The sequence below is a fragment of the Gaeumannomyces tritici genome (genome assembly GCF_000145635.1).
Source record: "Gaeumannomyces tritici R3-111a-1 unplaced genomic scaffold supercont2.4, whole genome shotgun sequence".
In the NCBI taxonomy this organism is placed as follows: Eukaryota; Fungi; Ascomycota; class Sordariomycetes; order Magnaporthales; family Magnaporthaceae; genus Gaeumannomyces; species Gaeumannomyces tritici.
The window spans coordinates 1,243,668-1,261,687 of NW_008804548.1; the positions used below are offsets into that span (position 1 = coordinate 1,243,668).

Here is an 18,020-nt window from a genome sequence, read left to right on the forward strand (position 1 = left end):
CCCCCNCCCCCNCCCCCCCGTCCCGACAGGTCCACGCAAACCCGCGTCGGACGCCACCAGCCCGTCCGTCGTCGCAACGTCTCAGGAGCACCGAGCTGACGACATGCCGTCCCTGGCGGCCGGGCGTATAGGGGCAAGACCCGTCTGGCAAAGTGGTACGTGCCGTACAGCGACGAGGAGAAGATAAAGGTCAAAGGCGAGGTAAGACGAACAAAGCCAAGCAACGCAAGCAGCAAAACAGCAGAGCAAAAAGCACCCTGATTGTCAGGTTACCGTAGCTGGTCACCACAGCAAGCAAAACTGACATGGGGGCCAAATCTACAACACGCACACGCGCACACACAGGTCCACCGCCTCGTCGCGCCGCGCGACCAAAAGTACCAGTCCAACTTTGTCGAGTTCCGCAACAACAAGCTCGTCTACCGCCGCTACGCCGGCCTCTTCTTCTGCGCCTGCGTCGACACAAACGACAACGAGCTCGCCTTCCTCGAGGCCATCCACTTCTTTGTCGAGGTGCTCGACGCCTTCTTCGGCAACGTCTGCGAGCTCGACCTCGTCTTCAACTTCTACAAGGTCTACGCCATCCTCGACGAGGTCTTCCTGGCCGGCGAGATCGAGGAGACGAGCAAGACCGTCGTCCTCACTAGGCTGGAGCACCTAGACAAGCTGGAGTGAGCTTCTTGGCCGGTCAGGCGGGCAAGGAGATACTGCCTCGGGTGGCATGCATGCGTGACCTGGACCGTCAAATCATGGCCGCCGATACGGCAGTGGCTTATCACGCTTGGGCTTGACGAGGACCATGGGAACAGCCGGTATGTTCACGGCTACCTATCTACCTAGGTGGCTATCAACCTATTCTAGACACGGTTGGGAAAAGGGCATCCACAACTGCATGGGGTATCTGTAGGGGCAGTCATGAGCATGTATAGAGATAGCGCGCCACATCCGTCTATCTGATAGATAGATACACAACCGCGGGCGCAGTGCCGGATGCAACTGGATATGCGCATTCGTTCATAAACCCCCGACTTCCCGAGGGCAAGAACATTCCCCCGTGCATCGCCCCTCAACCGTCCTTGCCCCTGTTGATCACTCAATCGTGCTTCTTGTCCCACAGGTCGAGGGCCGACATCCGATTAGCCAGACATACCCGGGTTATCTCGCGGTTTTTCATGGCTCTCTGAACTGCGGGCGAGCATCGCGAGACTGGTATGATGTCTCCCAAAGCCTGGGGGTCTGGGGCTGGGGCTCCATTCTCTAGGCTGTCGTTCTCGGAGCCGATTTCAGGGTCGTCGCGTGCCATTCCCGCATCCTTAGACGGCGGTTGGGCGGCCTGGGCAAGCAACTCCTCTCCCAAGGCCTCTAGAAAACGATCGGCCTCAGCGAGAGCGAGTCGCATGGCCTCTCCCTGGTCTGTAGCGGTCGTCGTGTGGCTAGACTCCCGTCCAGGATGGAGACAGGGAGAATGTGAGCCCTTTTCAATAGGCCGTGTCCAAGGGGATTGCGTTCCACCTCGGCTCGACCAGCCGTCCGAACCTCGCAGGCTGTTGCTGTCCGTGTCCGTGCGATCGGCAGACCGAAGGGTGACTGAGTGGCCGGGGCGTGAATGAGCCCAACCTTGATCCGATGATTGTATCGTGTTGTGGGGGCTTCCGCGACGACTTCCATAGGCAGATCCTGTACCCATGCTTGAGCTTTGCTCCCAGTCCTCGAGTCTAAGTCGCTTTGGAGACCGAGACCTGTTGTACCTCCTCGAGTATGCGATTGGAGAAAGCTCCCTTCTACCTTTGGAAGGGCTTCTCACTCGGCTCTTGTCTCTATACCTCGACTTGCTTCGGTGTCGGTGCCTGTCTTCATCACCGTACTTTGACCTGCTCCGGTATTTGTCGATGACATCGTCTCTGTATCTAGACTTGCTTCGATACCGGTGCCTTTCGTCGTCCCTGTGCCTCGACTTGCTTCGGTATCGGTGCCTGTTCTCGTCCCTGCGCTCGTCCCAGTCCTGCCTTGCAGGCATAGACCTCGGGATGCTACGGTCTCTTGCTCCGCTCGGGCTTGGTTCTCTCGTCCGCCCTCTACTGGCGGGCCTCGCGCCTTGGTGCTGCGCACGGAGGCGCCGCTGGTAGAGGGAAGACTTGTCCGCGTTGCGAGGGCAAAGACTGGTGATATGCTGTCCTACCTCGCGGCATATGTGACACCTGTAGCTTTTCGGCGTCTTATCATAAGCTGGATCGAGATTGGTGGGACACAGGTGAACAAAATGACCTTTTGAAGTGCGAATAATCAGCAAGTCTGAAGAAATCAAAAGCGGTTATACTTGGATGCGAGACACGATTGCGTACCAGGAACGCCGCAGCGGCTACAAACATAGCCAGCCTTTGGTGCCAACGACGTCGAGGAAGAACTATTTCTCTGCTTGTCCTTCTTCCCGTCACCCTTTCGCTGCTGGGAACCCTTGTGACCGACAATTGATAGCTTCCTCATGGGAGTATCAACCCCGTTTCCAAAAGGCTGGCGGACAGGTAGTTGCGTCTCGGTGTCGGAAGTGGCTGGGGGAGTGTTCTTGACGGGAGGCGAGGTAATGCGATCGATCTCCTGCATGGCGAGCTGGGTTCTTCTCAAGGAGCAAGGGTCTGAGGCGGTTTGCCTGGCGGAGAACTGCTTGAAGGAGTCCAAGATGTCGCCCGTCGTGAAGTTTTGAGCGTAAAGTGAGGCACACCAAGCGAATATCTGAGCCGCGTGCTCTTTCTCTTCAGATTGATCGAGATGGCCAACGGCATGGTACAGCCATCTGCAGTACGCGTCTAGGATTTGTGCTTGAGATAATTGTTCGGTGCCCGAGAGACGCTCTAGGGCGGTGGAGAGCTCTGCAAGAGTGGTTTCCCCGTCTGCTGGAAGAGGTATTGATTCCATCCCGCCCTCTGGACAGGTTCTCGGAGCTTCTGAGAAGTGCATCGAGCCCGGTGGTGGAAATCAAGGAGGAGTGGTCATGTTACCTCGGGCCAAGGTAGATATAACCAAGGTTTTCCTATCCGATACTGCCTTCTGCTGCCGAACGTTGACTCTGATTTTGAGACTAGTGATAGGAATGTGATAAAAGAAAATGGTGCCGTTCCGAAAAGGGCGGGGGGTTGGTTTGGGGAGTAGCAGTGGGCGAGATTCAGAAGATAGTTGGACAGAGTCGGGGTCTTGATGAAGGAGCTAGAATGGAGGCCTGTGGGAGTATGAACGCCAGGCGCGGAATGAACTTGAGGGAAGCGAGGCTCCACTGAAAGAGGAAGGAACTCGAGGTTGGTAGGCAGACAAACGATCCAACGGTAGGAGCGTTTGCGTGCGTCTTGGGGTGCGCCTTCTTTGTCTTGGAACGGCCACCCAGCGCACAGACGGTGCGGCAGAGGCTCCAATCATATGACGTTTAGGGCCAGTATAAATGCCAGTCTCAGAGCACGTACTTGCTAGAAATACCCGCGATATACCACGTGCACGGATAGGAGCATAAAATGGTAAAATATGCCTACCGATCTGTTTGATATCTAAAGGCGAACGCTCAGGTACGTGCCTACCAACCTACACATCAGGCCGCGAATAAGAGGCATCGTGTGCACGCCTAAAAAGGATACCCAGGGCAGGTGGAGCAGATATTGGGTCTCTTAGAAACGGTAGCCAGCCACGCGAGATAAAAGTAGCAAGACCAAGGCAACTAGGTGGATGGGCGTAGGAAGTAAACATGGAGAACGATAAAGGGAAGTGAAAAAAGGCAGAGTGTTGTCACAAAGACACCAGAAGCCACCGGCAACGCGGACCTACTCCCCCCTTCACCTCTTTAAAGCCGCAAACCTCTTTGCGATCTCGTCGAGTTCCGGCAGTCCGTCGCCGCTAGGTTTACTAGCTGCTGCGGTTGGCTTCTTGGCAAGCCCTGCGTCCACCATCTTCTGGCTCGGTTTCAGCTCCATGCTATTGAGGGTTACCCTCGGATGGATGTTGTCGGTCGAGGGGCTGGGTGGGTTGACCCGGAGTGGGCTACCGGGGCCTATCGTCTTTGGCGGTGTCGCCTTGCTCAGTCCCGCCTCTACGTCCGCCGCGTTCTTCTGCTGGCCTCCGCCGCCATCGCCGCCGCCAGGTCCTTCATCGTCCTTGCCGTCGACGAGGTCGTCGATCTCGGCATCCACCAGGCTCGGTGGCTCCCCCGGCTCCTTCCTGGGCGGCCAGTTGACGCCGTACGCGCGCGCGATCTCCTCCAAGTACCCATTGACGAGCTCCTCACGGGGCGGGGTGATGCTGAGCTTGCGCACGACCTTGTCGGCGACCTTGCCGTCGGCGTTTGTCGAGGCGGCCAGGATGAAGTCCTTGCCGAACCGCTCGCCCAGCAGCGCGCGCACCGCGTGCAGCTCCTTGACCTCGGTCTTGGGGGCGGCGTAGACGATGCTCTTGGCAGCCTCCTCGAGGCCCGGGTCGCACGTCGGGCTGTCGAGCAGGCCGGCGCGCGCGAGGAGCAGCTCGCAGTAGAGCTCGAGGACCTCGTGCACCTCGGTCGTGATGTCGGACCGAATGATGTTCTCGACCCGGATGCGCGCCGACTCGACCTTGCCGGACTCGAGCAGCTGCGCCATCAGGCGCCGCTGCGACTTGGACGTTGCCTCGTCGCGCTGCTGGATCATGCGCAACCTCGCGATCGACAGCTTCAGCTGCACCTTGATCTTGGTCTGTGGATGGGGTGTAGCAATAACATCGGGTTAGCCCTTCTGGACAGCAAGGCGCTATTTGCGCGCCGGCTGTTTGGCGGAGCGCAAATGCGGCGCACAGCGGCGGCCTGTTTGTCGTTGTCCTTCCGCCAAGGCCCTTGAGTTTGCATCGCGTGAGGGGTCGCTTACCACGATGGACACGGAGGGGGGCATGGTGAAGTTGTGACGAAGGTGTAAGAGTAAGCGCAGCCGGTAGTTTCGCAAGATGCGCTTTGGCTCGAGGATGGCGGTTGCAAAAGTGCCGGCCTCGAGAGACAAAGGATGGATGCCGATGCAAGTCCGGAGTAAAGGAACTCGTCGGAGTTGCTTGCCTAGTCGATCCGTGATGACGTTAGCTGGGGCCCACTGCGGGGTTTCGTTGTGCTTGGAGTTGCGCAAGCCGCCGCAGGGGCCGACAGGGGTCAGTGACACACCCAGTGTCCAGGTTATCCAACGCCAGGTCGCAGAGCCTCAAGCGTGGACTAATTTCCTAGGTGCCAGTCATCGACATCAAGTGAAACCTGGTCCGCTATATACCTTGTTATTCGGCAGGAATGCTTTCAAACAGCCACTACTCAATCCTACTTATACACAAGCAAGAGGTGGAGGTGGTTCGCTGTAGTTCTAATTGTGAAAAATAATTCAGCAAAAATAGCATATTATGAGACTTGATCGAGTTCAGTGCGGCGCCGTAAGTAAGCCAAAAGGAAAGTGTCTCCCCAATATTAAACGCCTTGCAATCAGGTATCGCGGCTCCCCGGTGGTGATATCCATCGAAATGACCCAAACGAACTCCGGTTGAAACGAGAGATAATAGAAGAAGAAAATGAGAGAAGAATCGCGTTAAAGACAAGCCAAGCTTTGACGCAGCTGGGGACGCCGTATCAGAACTGTAGAGAGAATGTGCGTACGAGTTAGCACGACAGTCATCAAGTCCGAGGAGGCGATGGAAAGGACACTCAGCAAAAGCGAGTTTGTCATACCAACTTGAGGCCGGTGTGCTGAGACAGGCGCGTGCCGTTGAGCATGGCGCGGGACTTCTTGGGGCGGGCCTGCATGCGACGGAAAGCCTCCTGCACGTGACGGGCCTCGACCGGGGTGCGGCCCTCGCTGGGCGGGTCGAACAGCCCCGTGTAGAGCTTGCGCTTCTTGTTTCCAGCCTTCTCGCCCACGCCCGTGCGCTCCTTCCACATCTCCTCTTGTTCCTTGAGCTTGAGCGACTCCTCTGTAAGCATCTGAACCATCTCAAAGGTTAGGAAGCCGAGGATGTCGACGATGTCGTCCGACGGCCGTCCGTCCGTCACCACACCGAAGCCAGCCCACTCGCGGAACCGCTTGCCCTTGCGGTACGTGAACGAGGCCTGGCGATACTCGGACCAAGTCACATACTCCTCCTTAGTCATCACCTTGGTGCGTTCGTCCGCCTTGCGGAGGCGCTGCAGCGTGATGTGGTTCATCTCCTCTTCCTCCTCGTCGTCCTCGTCGTCACGCTCCGGGACCTCTTGGCTGTAGAAAGACGACGGCTCCCAAGGCAGGCCGACCTTGGCCTTCTTGTTCTTCTTGGTTGTGTCGTCGACCGGACCTCCCGGCACAACTCCGCCCACCGGATCTTCACCGGCTCCAATATCGGCATCGGCACCCTTATCGTCCGAATCTTTAACGTTTTTGCGCACATCCTTCCAAGACAAGAACGTCCGCAAACGGGACACCTTGGCCGCGTCGTCCCTGATCTGAAATATGAGGTCGTTGATAGTGATGGAGCGCGATCCCCGACGAGCAGCAAGCTCGGTGCAGTTCCGCAGCTACAGTGACATGGTCAGTTTGAGCTCTATCTGTTGGCCAGGGACGAGGCTGGCTCATGGATAGCAGACTCACGATTTCTATGACTTGCTGGCGGACAATCTCTTCAATCATACCAGTAGTCTCAACTGAAGGTTCACCTGTCTCGCCAGAGACATACATCATCTGTTCAATGAATTCGGTGAGCGGGTGGCCCTGAAACGACAGCCGAGGTTTTCCTGCGGCGGGGTTGACGACACCGAGATAGCCCTTGCTATCGATGGACAAAGGCAGTAGCACAGACTGTTGGCACTTGTCGGTTCCAGCCTGTGAAGCGATAGAGGCCATAGCTCTCTCGCCATGGAGGGCAAGACGGATGTTGCTCTCCATGCCGACGACAGGCGCATGCCTGTCCTCTTGATGCTTGAGAGCCAGTGTTCAAGTGCGCTTGCGTGCTTGACCAGTACTGTTTTGCCGTAAAAAAGTGCGCCTTTGCGGATAAGTAGAATAAGCTGGCTTCAAAAGTAGAATGGTGTCGCGTGTGGTTGAATATGAGCGGTAGTAAGCTTGCTCATGGCGAATGCAACCATCAAAAGGCGACGACTTGCGTGGTGCCCGGCAGATGATGGACGTATGAACAGTCGGTGATATGCTCGTAAGGGGTTGACATGTTGAGGCTGTTGATGCTCACCTGCTGGATCTCCTGCCGGTACTTGAACTGCTTGCCATCTTTATCGGCCATTCTCGATACTCTCACAAGGTGGGCGGTCTACACGTCCCCGACAGCCCAGAAGGGAAATTAATGACGCGAAAATATATAAGGAAAGATAATGGCGGCAGACAGGTCAAATATAGTATAATCAATATGCACGAGCAACGAATGGCGGTGGGGAGCCGTGGGATCGGTTGCGCGCAAGTATAAAGACCAAGGATGGAGATGTCGGTCGGATTGAGCCAGCAAGGAAGAGAAGTTTCACGCCGAGGCCTGTCATTGAGCCGCGCGACGGAGGAATGGCTTGGTCCGTGCATATGCACCCCAGCCGACACAAGCCTTGGGGCGCAGCCAATCGAAGCTGCGTGTGGAGAATGGGAAGCCATGCACTACAAAAAAAGGCTGGGGACACAGCTCCGATTGGCATTTCTAATCGCTGTTCTTTTAGAAGTTTATTCGGTTATCACATTCTCGAATGATGTATAGATGATCCGGCCTGTCTAGGTACCTAGGCAGTATGCGATCATGGCTAATGGAATGGGTCAGACTTTGCCAGTCTTCAGGTAGCTTTACTCCGTCTTCCATCCAGCTCAAAGGTCCTCCCAAAACCTAAAGCCGGAGCCCCTCCACCCCCACGAGATCACGTAGTGACCCGCAAGCAGCTTCCACTCCTCGACCTCATCCAGGCCCTCGAGCGAGTCGACTCTCTCCTTCTCGGGCTCTGTAATCCATTTAGCCCAGATGTCGTCTACCGTCAGATGACTCGCGTGCTCCAAACCCAAGGCTCTCAGCCGCGCCTCCTGGTCCACCGGCAGCCTGTAGTCTTGCAGGGTGGGCATGGTAATGCCCCTCGCTGCCAGATTTGAGATCATGGTCTTGCCAAAGGGGTCATCCGGCTTTGTCGGCTCGTATATGATGACGCCGAGGTTGGGGATCTTGTCAGCGAACCACTTGATCACGTCCCTGGCCTCGGACGTCTCAAGGTAGCAGAGGCAGCACTCGGACACCAGCAGGGTCGGGATGTCTGTCCTCAGGCCCTTCAACGACGACTCCTCGGGCTGCTGGGCAAGTTCCCGGAGGTCCAGTCCATGGAAGTGGAGCTGCGACTTGCCGTCGGAGGTCTGACAGCACCATGACGACCCGTCGTCCTCCATTGTAGGAGTTGAGAGCAGGCGCCTCAATGCGGGAGCCTTGATTATGTTTAACTTCTTTGCGCAGATTAGTGGGAAGTCAATTTCATGGTAGACAACGCCCGAGACGCCAGGCCGGCCGAGAAGCCGAAGACTCCTTGTGTCGGTGCCCGCGCCGAGCGAGATGATCTGCCTCTCCTGTGGCTCCTCGTCGGCGCCCTGGGGCGCGGCGACGAAGCGTTCGATAAGAGTGTCAAGACCCGAGGTGCGTGTGTAAGTTCCTGCACAAGCGCAGAGTCAGGAAGCCAACTCCTAAAAAGGCAAATCTGATGCGCGTGGCGAGGCAGACAAACCTCTATTGATGATTGGCAGGCGGCGAGTCGAAGGGCCTGGACCGGCCTGCTGGACGAAATAGTGGGCAAACGGGTCCCGTAGATACCCCAGTTCCACCGCGCTCAGGCGCGAGACAGCGGCGTCGGTGTCTGTGCCCTGAATCGTGGCGTCGTGACCAGCTCCGCGGGCTGCTGACGGCCCTCCGCCGCCGCCACCCCCACCACGCCGCTGGGCGCGGCCACGGGCACCGCCTCTGGCCCCCCTCAGCGACAAGAGGTTAGGGATCGAGGAGGCCGACATTGGGATCCAGATGCTCTGGACAGGGCGCCGTGGTCTGAGCAGTATTGAAGGCGGATGAGTCTGGTGATGGACGAAGATACACGGGACGAAAGACCCAAGGTGACGGTTGAGTACCTATGTCCGATACAGATGATGCGAGGGACAGGGATCAAAATGTATGGCCTTGGGTGGGTAGCACTGATGAGCCGGACCCTGATTGATGATGTGTGGAGGATTCAATGATGGTGCTTTGGACGGCCAGTGGCCGCCCGGATATGGGGTCTGACGCGGAGGCCCGCCCACCACTGTGGGCGGCTGGTTGCCTTGCCCAGCGTTCTAGGCGGGTGGTGATTCGCAACGAAACGTTTCACGCAGCAACGGAAAGATCTGTCGCATAATACCCCAAGGCGATTCTGGCGGGAGCGAGGCGAATGCAATTGTGGATTCTATACTTATGCAACAATGGATGCGCCAATGGTGTCTTCGTGATGGTAATCATGAAGACTCAAAGAGAAGCCGGTCCAAACTCTGAGCATAATCGATCGGCCTTTTGCATGGTAGACGTGGGCGTTGGGAGAACAGGACACCCAAGCTCGGTTGACGGCCCGTGCCCAAAATAACATAACCTGCGTCCCAAGCCTGCCAGGGCCCCAATCCTTTCCCCACGGTTACGTGGCGCTTCCTGGCCTGCTGGCCTTGTAGTTGGCGATAGAAGTGTCCATCACTCCATAATGGATGGCGGGTGCCGTTGGTCAAAAAATCAATCAAGTCGCTGGGCGGCGCGGCTGGGCTGAGTCGGCTGGGACGCTCTTTGGGGTTGAGGCAGGTGTGGATACCGTCTGGGGGCTGAGCCGCGCGGCGGTCCAGGTTGGTCCGCTGCGGCAAAAAAGAGAAAGAGCGGCGGGATTCGTGACACGGATTGAAGCAACAGCGCGGCGCCCGCTAACGGGGTGGTGTGCTGATCCCCATCGTGACTGCCTGACAGTGCTAAGAATAATTGAAAACATAAAGACCCTGCCTAGTCTTCCCTACAGCTCTCGTCTCACCCGCTAGCCTACTGACTTATGTACACTTTTGCTTCATTGCCAAATCCCGGCCATTTTTACTGCCCGCCAGCCTTTTCTTTATCGTGTTCCTTGTTCATCTTTTTTGTAATTCTCATCTCCAACTTGGTCAAACACCTCACTGCTCGGCCATCTGAGAGCCCTGGTCCGGGACTCTGCACCGTTTCTGCTTCGTCCTTGACGTCGTCATTATCGCCAACGCTGCCAGGAGGAGAAACCAGTGCCAGCCGATTGATACAGCTCCACGAAAATGCATGGCCTCGTGGCTGCCGTGGGCCTCGAGCTCACCAAAAGAGCCGCGGGAGCGGACGGCGATGTGGCGGCCAATGTGTCGGGCTTCTGGGTCTTCCTGATCGCCCTTCTCAATGTCGCCGTCTTCCTGCCGCTGTCGGTCTTTGTAAGCACCTCCTCCTCTGGGGATCCCTCGATGGGCAACCAAGTAGACGAACTGCCGGCAGATGACCGCTAACCAGCAAAACGCAACACGCGACAGGTTTTATATACGTTCGGTGGTGTCCTTCCCACGCTGGCCATGATCGAGGACCCCCACGCGAGCTCACGATACGTCGAACTCTCCCCCTCGCTCGACGACGACGAAGATGACGAAGACGCCGAGTTCGAGAACGCCCATCAGCCGCGCCGCAACAAGCCGCGCACCAACCCGCAGGCCCCGGTCGCCGTGGAGGGCGTCGTCTTCACGTCGAGCGTACGCGCCACCCTGCGCCAGCTGTACCGCCTCGGCGGCTGGCGCGCCCTATTCCGCGGCCTGTTCTGCGCGTGGGTCGTGTCGGTGTCGACCGCCACAGTCGGCGCCATCGTCAGCACCGTGCCGTTCGTGCCATTCCTCGTCGGCACCCTCGTCGCCAACCTGGCGCTCGTGCAGCTGCACACGGCCTGGGTCCACATCGTCATCTCGACCAAGCCCGTCTCGCTCGCCTTCTGGCGCCGCATGCCCGCCTTCCGCCGCACATTTGACGCCACAAAGTACGTCGTGCTCGTGCAGTGGTTCGCCACCACCCTCACCCAGTACCTGCCTTTCGGCGTCGCCTGGCTCGTAGGCGTCCCGCAGGCCGCCCTGAACCTCTACAACCCCAACCCAGCCGACGACGACTCGGCCCCGGCCGGTGGCCAGCAGCCTATCGCGGCCTGGAAGCACGTCACCATCCTGGCCGCCGTCATACTCTGCCTCCTATTCATCCACATCCCCGCCGCCGTTGCGCTGGTCCGCGTCCAGGCCAGCATCCTGCCCCCCGAGGAGGACACGGTCGTGCCCTTCGACCGCTCGTTCGGCGGCACCGTCGAGCCCGCCGTTATCAACGGCAGCGCCTCCGTCTCCATACCCAACGCCCTGCGCACCTTCTCGCGCGACAGCTGGGTCCGCCTCTACAAGCTGATGGCCAAGGTCATCGCCCTCACCTTTGTGCTCTTCCTCTTGATCGCCGCCGTCATTGTCCCCCAGACGGTGCTCATCTCGCGCAGTGGTTGAAGAGGCGAAAGCATACATCCATACATTGAAATTGGGGCTTGTTTCTACGCCGAACGCACGCCACGTGGTTCTATGCATGCTGACTGATATTTACTGATGGTGCTGTCGGGTACCGGTTTCGTATACCTTGGGTTGCTAAGAGCTGCAGTATCTCTTCGTTGTTTGTCTCTTCTATTTGCGAGTAACTGGGCGGTGTTTGTGGTCATGACATTCTCCTAAACGGGGATATATAAGACGGAAGAAACGGGTGCGAATGGTCATCCGTTGATATTCACCAGCCGCGTCTGAGCATTGCCAAAGAATATACACGCTTCAAGGGTCATGAATGCTAAATTTCCATCGAACTCTAGTGCTCTCCAGAAGTCGCTGAATCTCGTGACCTGAAGATCCCATTGATGGTTAAACTTGATATATCCAAGAAAACAAGTCTCTCCGTCTAGCTGGCATAAACACCGCATGCGTCTAATATGCAACTAAAATACAGTGAGGCTTTTGAGAACCCGTTTTGTGCCTCTTGCGTGCGCGTAGTCTATCGGTCTCTCCAACAACAAGCACACCGTTGTAGTACATCTCGAAACACATCCTTTACAGCTTCGCCTTCTTGGAGTCCTGCTTCTGCATCTCCTCGGCCACGATGCGGCGCTGGATCTTGCCCGTGGCGGTCTTGGGCATGACATCGGTAAAGTAGATCTTCTTGGGCACCTTGAACTTTGCCAGCTTGTCCGCGACCCAGGCCCGCAGCTCGTCTTGGCTGAGCTTGGCGCCCGGCTTGAGCACGATGGCGACGGCCACCTCCTGGCCGTACATGTCGTCGGGGATGGCGAAGCTGACAGCCTCGGACACGGCCGGGTGGCGGGTCAGGACGTTGTCGAGCTCGATGGGCGAGATCTTCTCGCCCGCCTTGTTGATGAGCTCCTTGATGCGGCCCGTGATGACGAGGTAGCCGTCCTCGTCCATTTTGCCCTGGTCGCCGGTGCGGAAGAAGCCGCCCTTGGTGAAGGCGCCCGCGTTGGCCTCGGTGTTGTTGAGGTAGCCCTTTGTCACGTTCTCGCCGCGGATGCAGATCTCGCCCTCGGAGCCCTGGGCCAGCTCGTCGCCCTTGTCGTCCAGGATGCGCACCTCGACGCCCTGACCCACGCCGACGCTCCCCGGCTTGCGCTTGCCGACCTCGGGCAGCGGGTTGGACGTCATCTGGTGGGCGGCCTCGGTCATGGCGTAGGCCTCGAGTACGGGGGCCTTGAAGGCGGCCTCGAGTTGGGCAAAGGCCGTGGGGGAGAGCGGGGAGGAGCAGGAGCGGATGAAGCGGATCTGCGGGAGCGGGTTCGGCGCCGGGTGCTTGAGCAAGATCTGGTGGATGGTGGGCACGGCCGTGTACCAATTTGCGCCGTGGGCGGCAAAGTCGCGCCAGAAGTCGGTGGCCGAGAACTTTGTCGGCACAACCATGGAGCCGCCCGTGTAGAGAGGGGCCAGGAGGCCGCAGAGCAGGCCGTGCACGTGGAACAGCGGCATGACCAGCATTGTGCGGTCCGCCGGAGTCAACTTGTATGTGTTCTTGATGTTGTCTGTTGAGGTCATGTTAGCATGGGTACATGCAGTCAGGATGACACTGATGGCGAGGAGCATGTCAGGGAGCACATACTCATCGTCCTGGTCAGGTTCCGGTGCGTCAGCGGCACCACTTTGGGACGAGACGTGGTTCCGCTTAAAGTGGAAATGGATGGTCAGCCTTGAGGAACTTGAACACGATATGAGGTGCGGGGACAAAGACTCTCACCTGGTATGAAGCACCAGAGCAACATCGTCGGGTTGCGGCTCCAAGACCTGCTGGCCGCCCTTGCCCTTGAGCAGGCCGTAGTCCTTGACATCGAGGGCGACTTCACCCTTGCCGTCGTCCCAGTAGCATTCTGCGATGGCAGCATTGAAGCGGCGGGCAGCCTTGACAGCCGGGCTGGCGGCGTCAAAGGCGCCGCGGGGCACGAGCACGACGGCGGAGCCGACGTCCTCGATGTAGAACTCGAACTCGGCCTGCTTGTAGGCAGGGTTCAGGGGCGCGGCCACGGCACGCTGCCAGCTGGCGGCCAGGAAGGACACGATGAACTCGTACGAGTTTACGGTGGCGATGGACACGGCCGAGCCGTGGGTGATGCCCAGGGCGGCCAGCTTGGCCTGGAAGGCCGAAACGTCAGCGGCCAGCCGCCGGTACGACGCCGTCAGGGCAGCATCGGGACCCCGGGGGGAGGGGATGATGACGGCTGTGGCGTCCGGACTGCCGCCCTGGGTGGCGCCCTTGAGGGTAGCTGCCGATGCCATTGGCGCTTGTCTAGTGGAATTAGGAACAAAAAGGGGGCTGCCCAATGGGGATTTGGGTTTATTCTCCGGGTTGTAGCACAAGGGCTCTGGTGACTGCTTGAGGACAGTTTGCAGAGAAGATCGACGGCGGCGTGGCGGCTAGAACAGCGTGGTCGTACAAGGGAATGATGTGACAAAGCAAAGAGCCCAGTATCGGTACAGTAAAATAACAGCTTGAAGCCTGTTTGAGGTGAGGTGGTTAGCCAGTTATTGGGATAAGCACTGCTGGAGAATGGAAGGAAATAGCGCAAGAACGCGGTCCGGTCCGGCCAGGCTAGAAAAATCGGTCGACCGGCTCTGGGCTCAAGCTTGACGCGTCTCGTCCTGCCGTCTGTGCCCCCATTGTCGTGCCGTTTTGCCTGACCCTGTCATGGCGTGCTTAATGCCTGCCCAGCACTGGTGGAGAGGCCTGGCCGAGAGCCGAGCGTCTGGTGGGATTGGCCCACTGCTGCAGAAGGGTTCTACACAAGCACACAAGGAGGCGCATGCATCAATTTGGACTTGTTCCAGGACGCTTCCGGATCCCCGGCGACATGCATGTGCGTCAATCGGGGTGTTGTGTTTCTGAATAGCAATTACCCTTTCTGGACGACACAAGTGGCTCATTCTTTCTGGGCAGAAGATGCAGGCGGCAACCTACCTAGCAACGTGCTAGCGTACGTAATAATGGATGGCACATCTCAACAACCAAATCCCTTTCGGCCACGCGTGCACGCTCTGCTGCCAGCTCAGTTGCTCCGCTGCGTGTTGGCGGCAACCTGTTTGGTAGCGCCTGGACGTTCACTCCCCTGCAGCAGGTGCCTACAAGCTCCTAAAATCAAGCTTTCAAATGCAGAGGATGCGGGCAGGCATCTACTGCCCGGGCTATCTCAGCCGCACATTCGACCGATGTGATCTTGTAGGGCAATAGTACCCCTCTGGATGCACGCCAGTCCACACAATTTCTCACCGCTTCACCGACAGTTCGGCGGTTACTGTTGAGGTCACAGCACAAGGCATCTCCTACCACTCACTAGGCAGCCGTTAGCGCCTCGCCTCGGGGACTAACCGGACCATCCTGTCAGGTGCTAGAAGCGGGCATATATAAATACATCTTTTTCCCGCCTTTCTTCTCACGACAGTAACTCGCACTCAAGCCCGAGGGAGAGCATCATTAGATCGTCACCTCCTTAACGCCTTACACTTCATCCTCCCCAGCTCACGTAAACAAAAAACAACTTCAGTTCCATTGTCGACGCCATGACGGAATCACTACCCATTCGCGACTACCCTGGTATGGGCCTTAAACTGCGATACTGGTCCCCGCGCAACGGGACTCGAATTCAGGACCAGCCAGTATATCCCATTGGCGCACATACAGAATCATGCTCCCTGAAATCCACTCTCGTCTACGTCCGCGAGGCTGCCATGATGATCGTGATGGAAGCACTTACGGATAAGCCAGAATGGCACAAGAAAGTGTTTGACGACGTGATTGTGGCCAAGTGGCGCAAAGAGGCGCTTGCCATTCCAGACCGGTTTTTCTGGGACCAGATCACGTCGTTCAAGACACAGGATCCCACGGACGAGAACGGGGAGAACTCGGCGCCGAGATTGCAGCCCGTCGGAATCATGTCCGAAAAGGCGTTCGACTGGGTACGCCTCATCAGCTTCCTTCTACCCAACCAACCCTTACTTCGTACTTTATATCTTGCCTCTAACATCATCTCTCTCTAGTGCGTTGGGGAGCTCCGAGCCAAGGCTCGCCATTTCGAGGAAACCGGCATCGTGGTTACACTCGACCTCGGAGCCTCGGTTGCCAAGTCTGACATGCTCGTCACCCCTGAGCTTCATGCCGAGCTGCAGGCTTCCTTTGCGAAGCTCAAGGCTGACCAGGCATCGGCACCGGACTGGCACCCCAAGACTGACGAGAAGGTTCAGAATCTGGTGCACCCTTCGATGTATCCGCTAGTCTACGGCAGGACTCGCGTGCTCAGGCAGGAGGTTGTTGGTGTGGCCGACGCCATCGACCTCTGGGCTGGCAAGGGTGATATCCTGCCCAAGGGTGCTGTAGCTGCGGCGGCGAACCCGTATTTCTCCAGTATGCCAGACGATTTCTGTGAGTATCCATCTACGTACTCGATACCACTCGGTGTCATGGATGGGGCGCCGTAGATCCTCTGCGATCTGTCAAGAAACAAACCCCTAACTTCGAGTTAGGGTCGGACACGTTCCAGTGGCTCCCAAGTAACGTCGCCTTCCATGACGACGGCGGCGTCAGATTCACCAGCTACATCAACAATCTTCACCCACAGAAATATCCTCATATCTACAGGGCACTCGAGCAACTCATCGCAACGTCCATTCCCCTGTGGGAACAGTGCCTCACTGTGGATACATTTCGCCGGGAGATCGATGGGCCCGGGCGACGCTCGGCGCGTATCCCTATGCAGGACGAGGAACGGTGAGTTTCCAGGGTTCACTCTCTTGGACACAATCCGCTACTTCGCATGAGAGTTTGTCCTAATTCGCGTTCCATTGGGAAACTGGCTTCCAACAGGTGGGATCCTGCCAATATGGAAGAATGTGCCGACATGGAAGTTGACCCCAGCCTACTGGCTGCTGATGAGTATGAGTGGAAGCCCGAGATTGAGCGAAAGTGGAGGATTTTGCGAAAGGCTGTCCACCCAGAGCCTGAAAGCCAGGAGGAGGATGGCCGGTCGTACCAGGTACCCCCGGAATGCCGACTTGCTACCAAGTTCAAAGACTCGGGGCTCCAGGTCATTGTCAAGATGGCATCCATTGAACTCACTCCGGATAAGCCGGTATTCCCGGCTGGCAGTTGGCACGTAAGTTTTGCCTCGTCGACTTTCATTGACTCGTATCGCAAGGCTGCGGAGCGCTGGTTCCCTAACAAACCACATTGTGATGAACAGATCGAGGGACAAATGAATGAGTGCATCTGCGCCACGGCTCTGTACTATCTGGACAGCGAGAACATCACCCCCAGCCATCTTGCGTTCCGCATGGAAACTGAGCCCGAGGACGACATTCCCTATGAGCAAGGCGAGTTCGATTGGCATGAGCAGGTTTACGGGACCTATGTGAATGACGGTTCGGACTCGAGCTGTCTCCAGAATTATGGCTCCGTCGAGACTAAACAGGGCCGGCTGCTGGCATTCCCCAATGTTCTGTAAGTTGTAGCCCACATCACTCGCCACACACATATTCTCGTCCACCTCCTATTTCTAACACTCAATCGCTTTTCTAGCCAGCATCGAGTCTCATCCTTCCGATTGGCCGACCCTACCAAGCCAGGGCACCGACGCTTTGTCGCTCTGTGGCTCGTGGACCCTCATAGACGCATTATCTCGACGGCAAACGTGCCTCCGCAGCAACGGTCTTGGTGGGCCGAGGCAGTCCTCGGCGTATCCGCAGGGGCACGCAAGGAGGTGGCCGCGAAGTTCCCTCCCGAGGTGCTCCGCCTAGTTCACCGCCAGGCCGAGTCGGTTGGGGATAAGTTGTCCCACGAGGTTGGCGGCCATGGAGAGGAGGCCACGACTGACTCCACGACGCCTCGACTCCCGGAGGAGCTGATACAGATGATTCAAGACCACGTGAAGGATGACGACACGCTGATGAGTGAGGAGGAGGCCCGGAAGCATCGGCTCGCTTTGATGGCCGAGCGGTCGCGGTACCATGCCAATGCGATCACTTTCTGGAGCGAAACTACGTATAACTTCTGCGAGCATTGAAAACAAAGCCATGAGTGCTTTCTGTTCCGCTCGTCGAGGGTAGGATGCTGAAAGGCGTCTGCTTGGGAGACCAATACCGAGAGAGGGGGGTATATCTGGGCCAGTCAGAGAGCGACAAAATGTTACATATATACAATCTACACAAGCCCACAAATACAGAGAGCTCCACACGATATAGCAATTTCGCTGAATCAGATACACTCGACGAGCGCCCAGTTCGCGGGCATTAGAATGATGGCGGAGAATGTACCCTTAGATATATCCTAGGCATCCGTTCTACTAAACTCCTAGATCTTAGAGTGGTTAGTCTCTATTGCTCCTGTATTCAAAGTCAAAGGGGCTGGGAAATTGGTGGTAGATATCTGTAATGCGGATGGAAGCCATCCCATCCCGATGGGGTTCCCAGGGCGCCAGCCACTAGTTCGGTGAGCGA

The 18,020-nt window shown here is 57.4% G+C and overlaps 8 protein-coding genes across 8 annotated transcripts in view; 3 read left to right on the forward strand and 5 right to left on the reverse strand.

The window, feature by feature from the left end:
* Nucleotides 1-1,109, forward strand: part of GGTG_07844 (AP-2 complex subunit sigma) — a 1,817-nt gene extending 708 nt beyond the window's left edge. Inside the window, exons 2-3 of the mRNA XM_009225674.1 lie at nt 132-201; nt 346-1,109. Of these exons, the coding sequence (XP_009223938.1) occupies nt 132-201; nt 346-675 (400 nt within the window). The 3' untranslated portion in view covers nt 676-1,109. The remainder of the gene's footprint in view (nt 1-131; nt 202-345) is intronic.
* On the reverse strand, nt 786-3,275 carry GGTG_07845 (hypothetical protein). Its single transcript, XM_009225675.1, has 2 exons — nt 2,343-3,275; nt 786-2,265 (listed from the first exon to the last, which is right to left on the reverse strand). Exons 1-2 carry the CDS (start codon nt 2,953-2,955, stop codon nt 1,094-1,096), a joined length of 1,785 nt encoding a protein of 594 aa, XP_009223939.1. The 5' UTR covers nt 2,956-3,275; the 3' UTR covers nt 786-1,093.
* Nucleotides 3,276-3,488: 213 nt separating this feature from the next.
* Nucleotides 3,489-5,079, reverse strand: GGTG_07846 (hypothetical protein). The gene is made up of 2 exons (XM_009225676.1): nt 4,872-5,079; nt 3,489-4,703 (listed from the first exon to the last, which is right to left on the reverse strand). Exons 1-2 carry the CDS (start codon nt 4,893-4,895, stop codon nt 3,816-3,818), a joined length of 912 nt encoding a protein of 303 aa, XP_009223940.1. The 5' UTR covers nt 4,896-5,079; the 3' UTR covers nt 3,489-3,815.
* A 167-nt stretch (nt 5,080-5,246) lies between these two features.
* On the reverse strand, nt 5,247-7,471 carry GGTG_07847 (spt3). The gene is made up of 4 exons (XM_009225677.1): nt 7,192-7,471; nt 6,597-6,686; nt 5,705-6,523; nt 5,247-5,611 (listed from the first exon to the last, which is right to left on the reverse strand). Exons 1-4 carry the CDS (start codon nt 7,240-7,242, stop codon nt 5,606-5,608), a joined length of 966 nt encoding a protein of 321 aa, XP_009223941.1. The 5' UTR covers nt 7,243-7,471; the 3' UTR covers nt 5,247-5,605.
* Nucleotides 7,472-7,614: 143 nt separating this feature from the next.
* On the reverse strand, nt 7,615-9,551 carry GGTG_07848 (leucine carboxyl methyltransferase 1). The gene is made up of 2 exons (XM_009225678.1): nt 8,696-9,551; nt 7,615-8,623 (listed from the first exon to the last, which is right to left on the reverse strand). Exons 1-2 carry the CDS (start codon nt 8,973-8,975, stop codon nt 7,803-7,805), a joined length of 1,101 nt encoding a protein of 366 aa, XP_009223942.1. The 5' UTR covers nt 8,976-9,551; the 3' UTR covers nt 7,615-7,802.
* Nucleotides 9,552-9,871: 320 nt separating this feature from the next.
* GGTG_07849 (hypothetical protein) lies at nt 9,872-11,992 on the forward strand. The gene is made up of 2 exons (XM_009225679.1): nt 9,872-10,415; nt 10,512-11,992. The coding sequence occupies exons 1-2, from the start codon at nt 10,269-10,271 to the stop codon at nt 11,502-11,504; spliced, it is 1,140 nt and encodes a 379-aa protein (XP_009223943.1). The 5' UTR covers nt 9,872-10,268; the 3' UTR covers nt 11,505-11,992.
* GGTG_07850 (peroxisomal-coenzyme A synthetase) lies at nt 11,798-14,338 on the reverse strand. The gene is made up of 3 exons (XM_009225680.1): nt 13,279-14,338; nt 13,144-13,205; nt 11,798-13,066 (listed from the first exon to the last, which is right to left on the reverse strand). The coding sequence occupies exons 1-3, from the start codon at nt 13,812-13,814 to the stop codon at nt 12,090-12,092; spliced, it is 1,575 nt and encodes a 524-aa protein (XP_009223944.1). The 5' UTR covers nt 13,815-14,338; the 3' UTR covers nt 11,798-12,089.
* Nucleotides 14,339-14,610: 272 nt separating this feature from the next.
* On the forward strand, nt 14,611-17,791 carry GGTG_07851 (hypothetical protein). Its single transcript, XM_009225681.1, has 6 exons — nt 14,611-15,488; nt 15,570-15,951; nt 16,053-16,296; nt 16,393-16,681; nt 16,769-17,025; nt 17,104-17,791. The coding sequence occupies exons 1-6, from the start codon at nt 15,093-15,095 to the stop codon at nt 17,585-17,587; spliced, it is 2,052 nt and encodes a 683-aa protein (XP_009223945.1). The 5' UTR covers nt 14,611-15,092; the 3' UTR covers nt 17,588-17,791.
* Nucleotides 17,792-18,020: the final 229 nt, after the last annotated feature.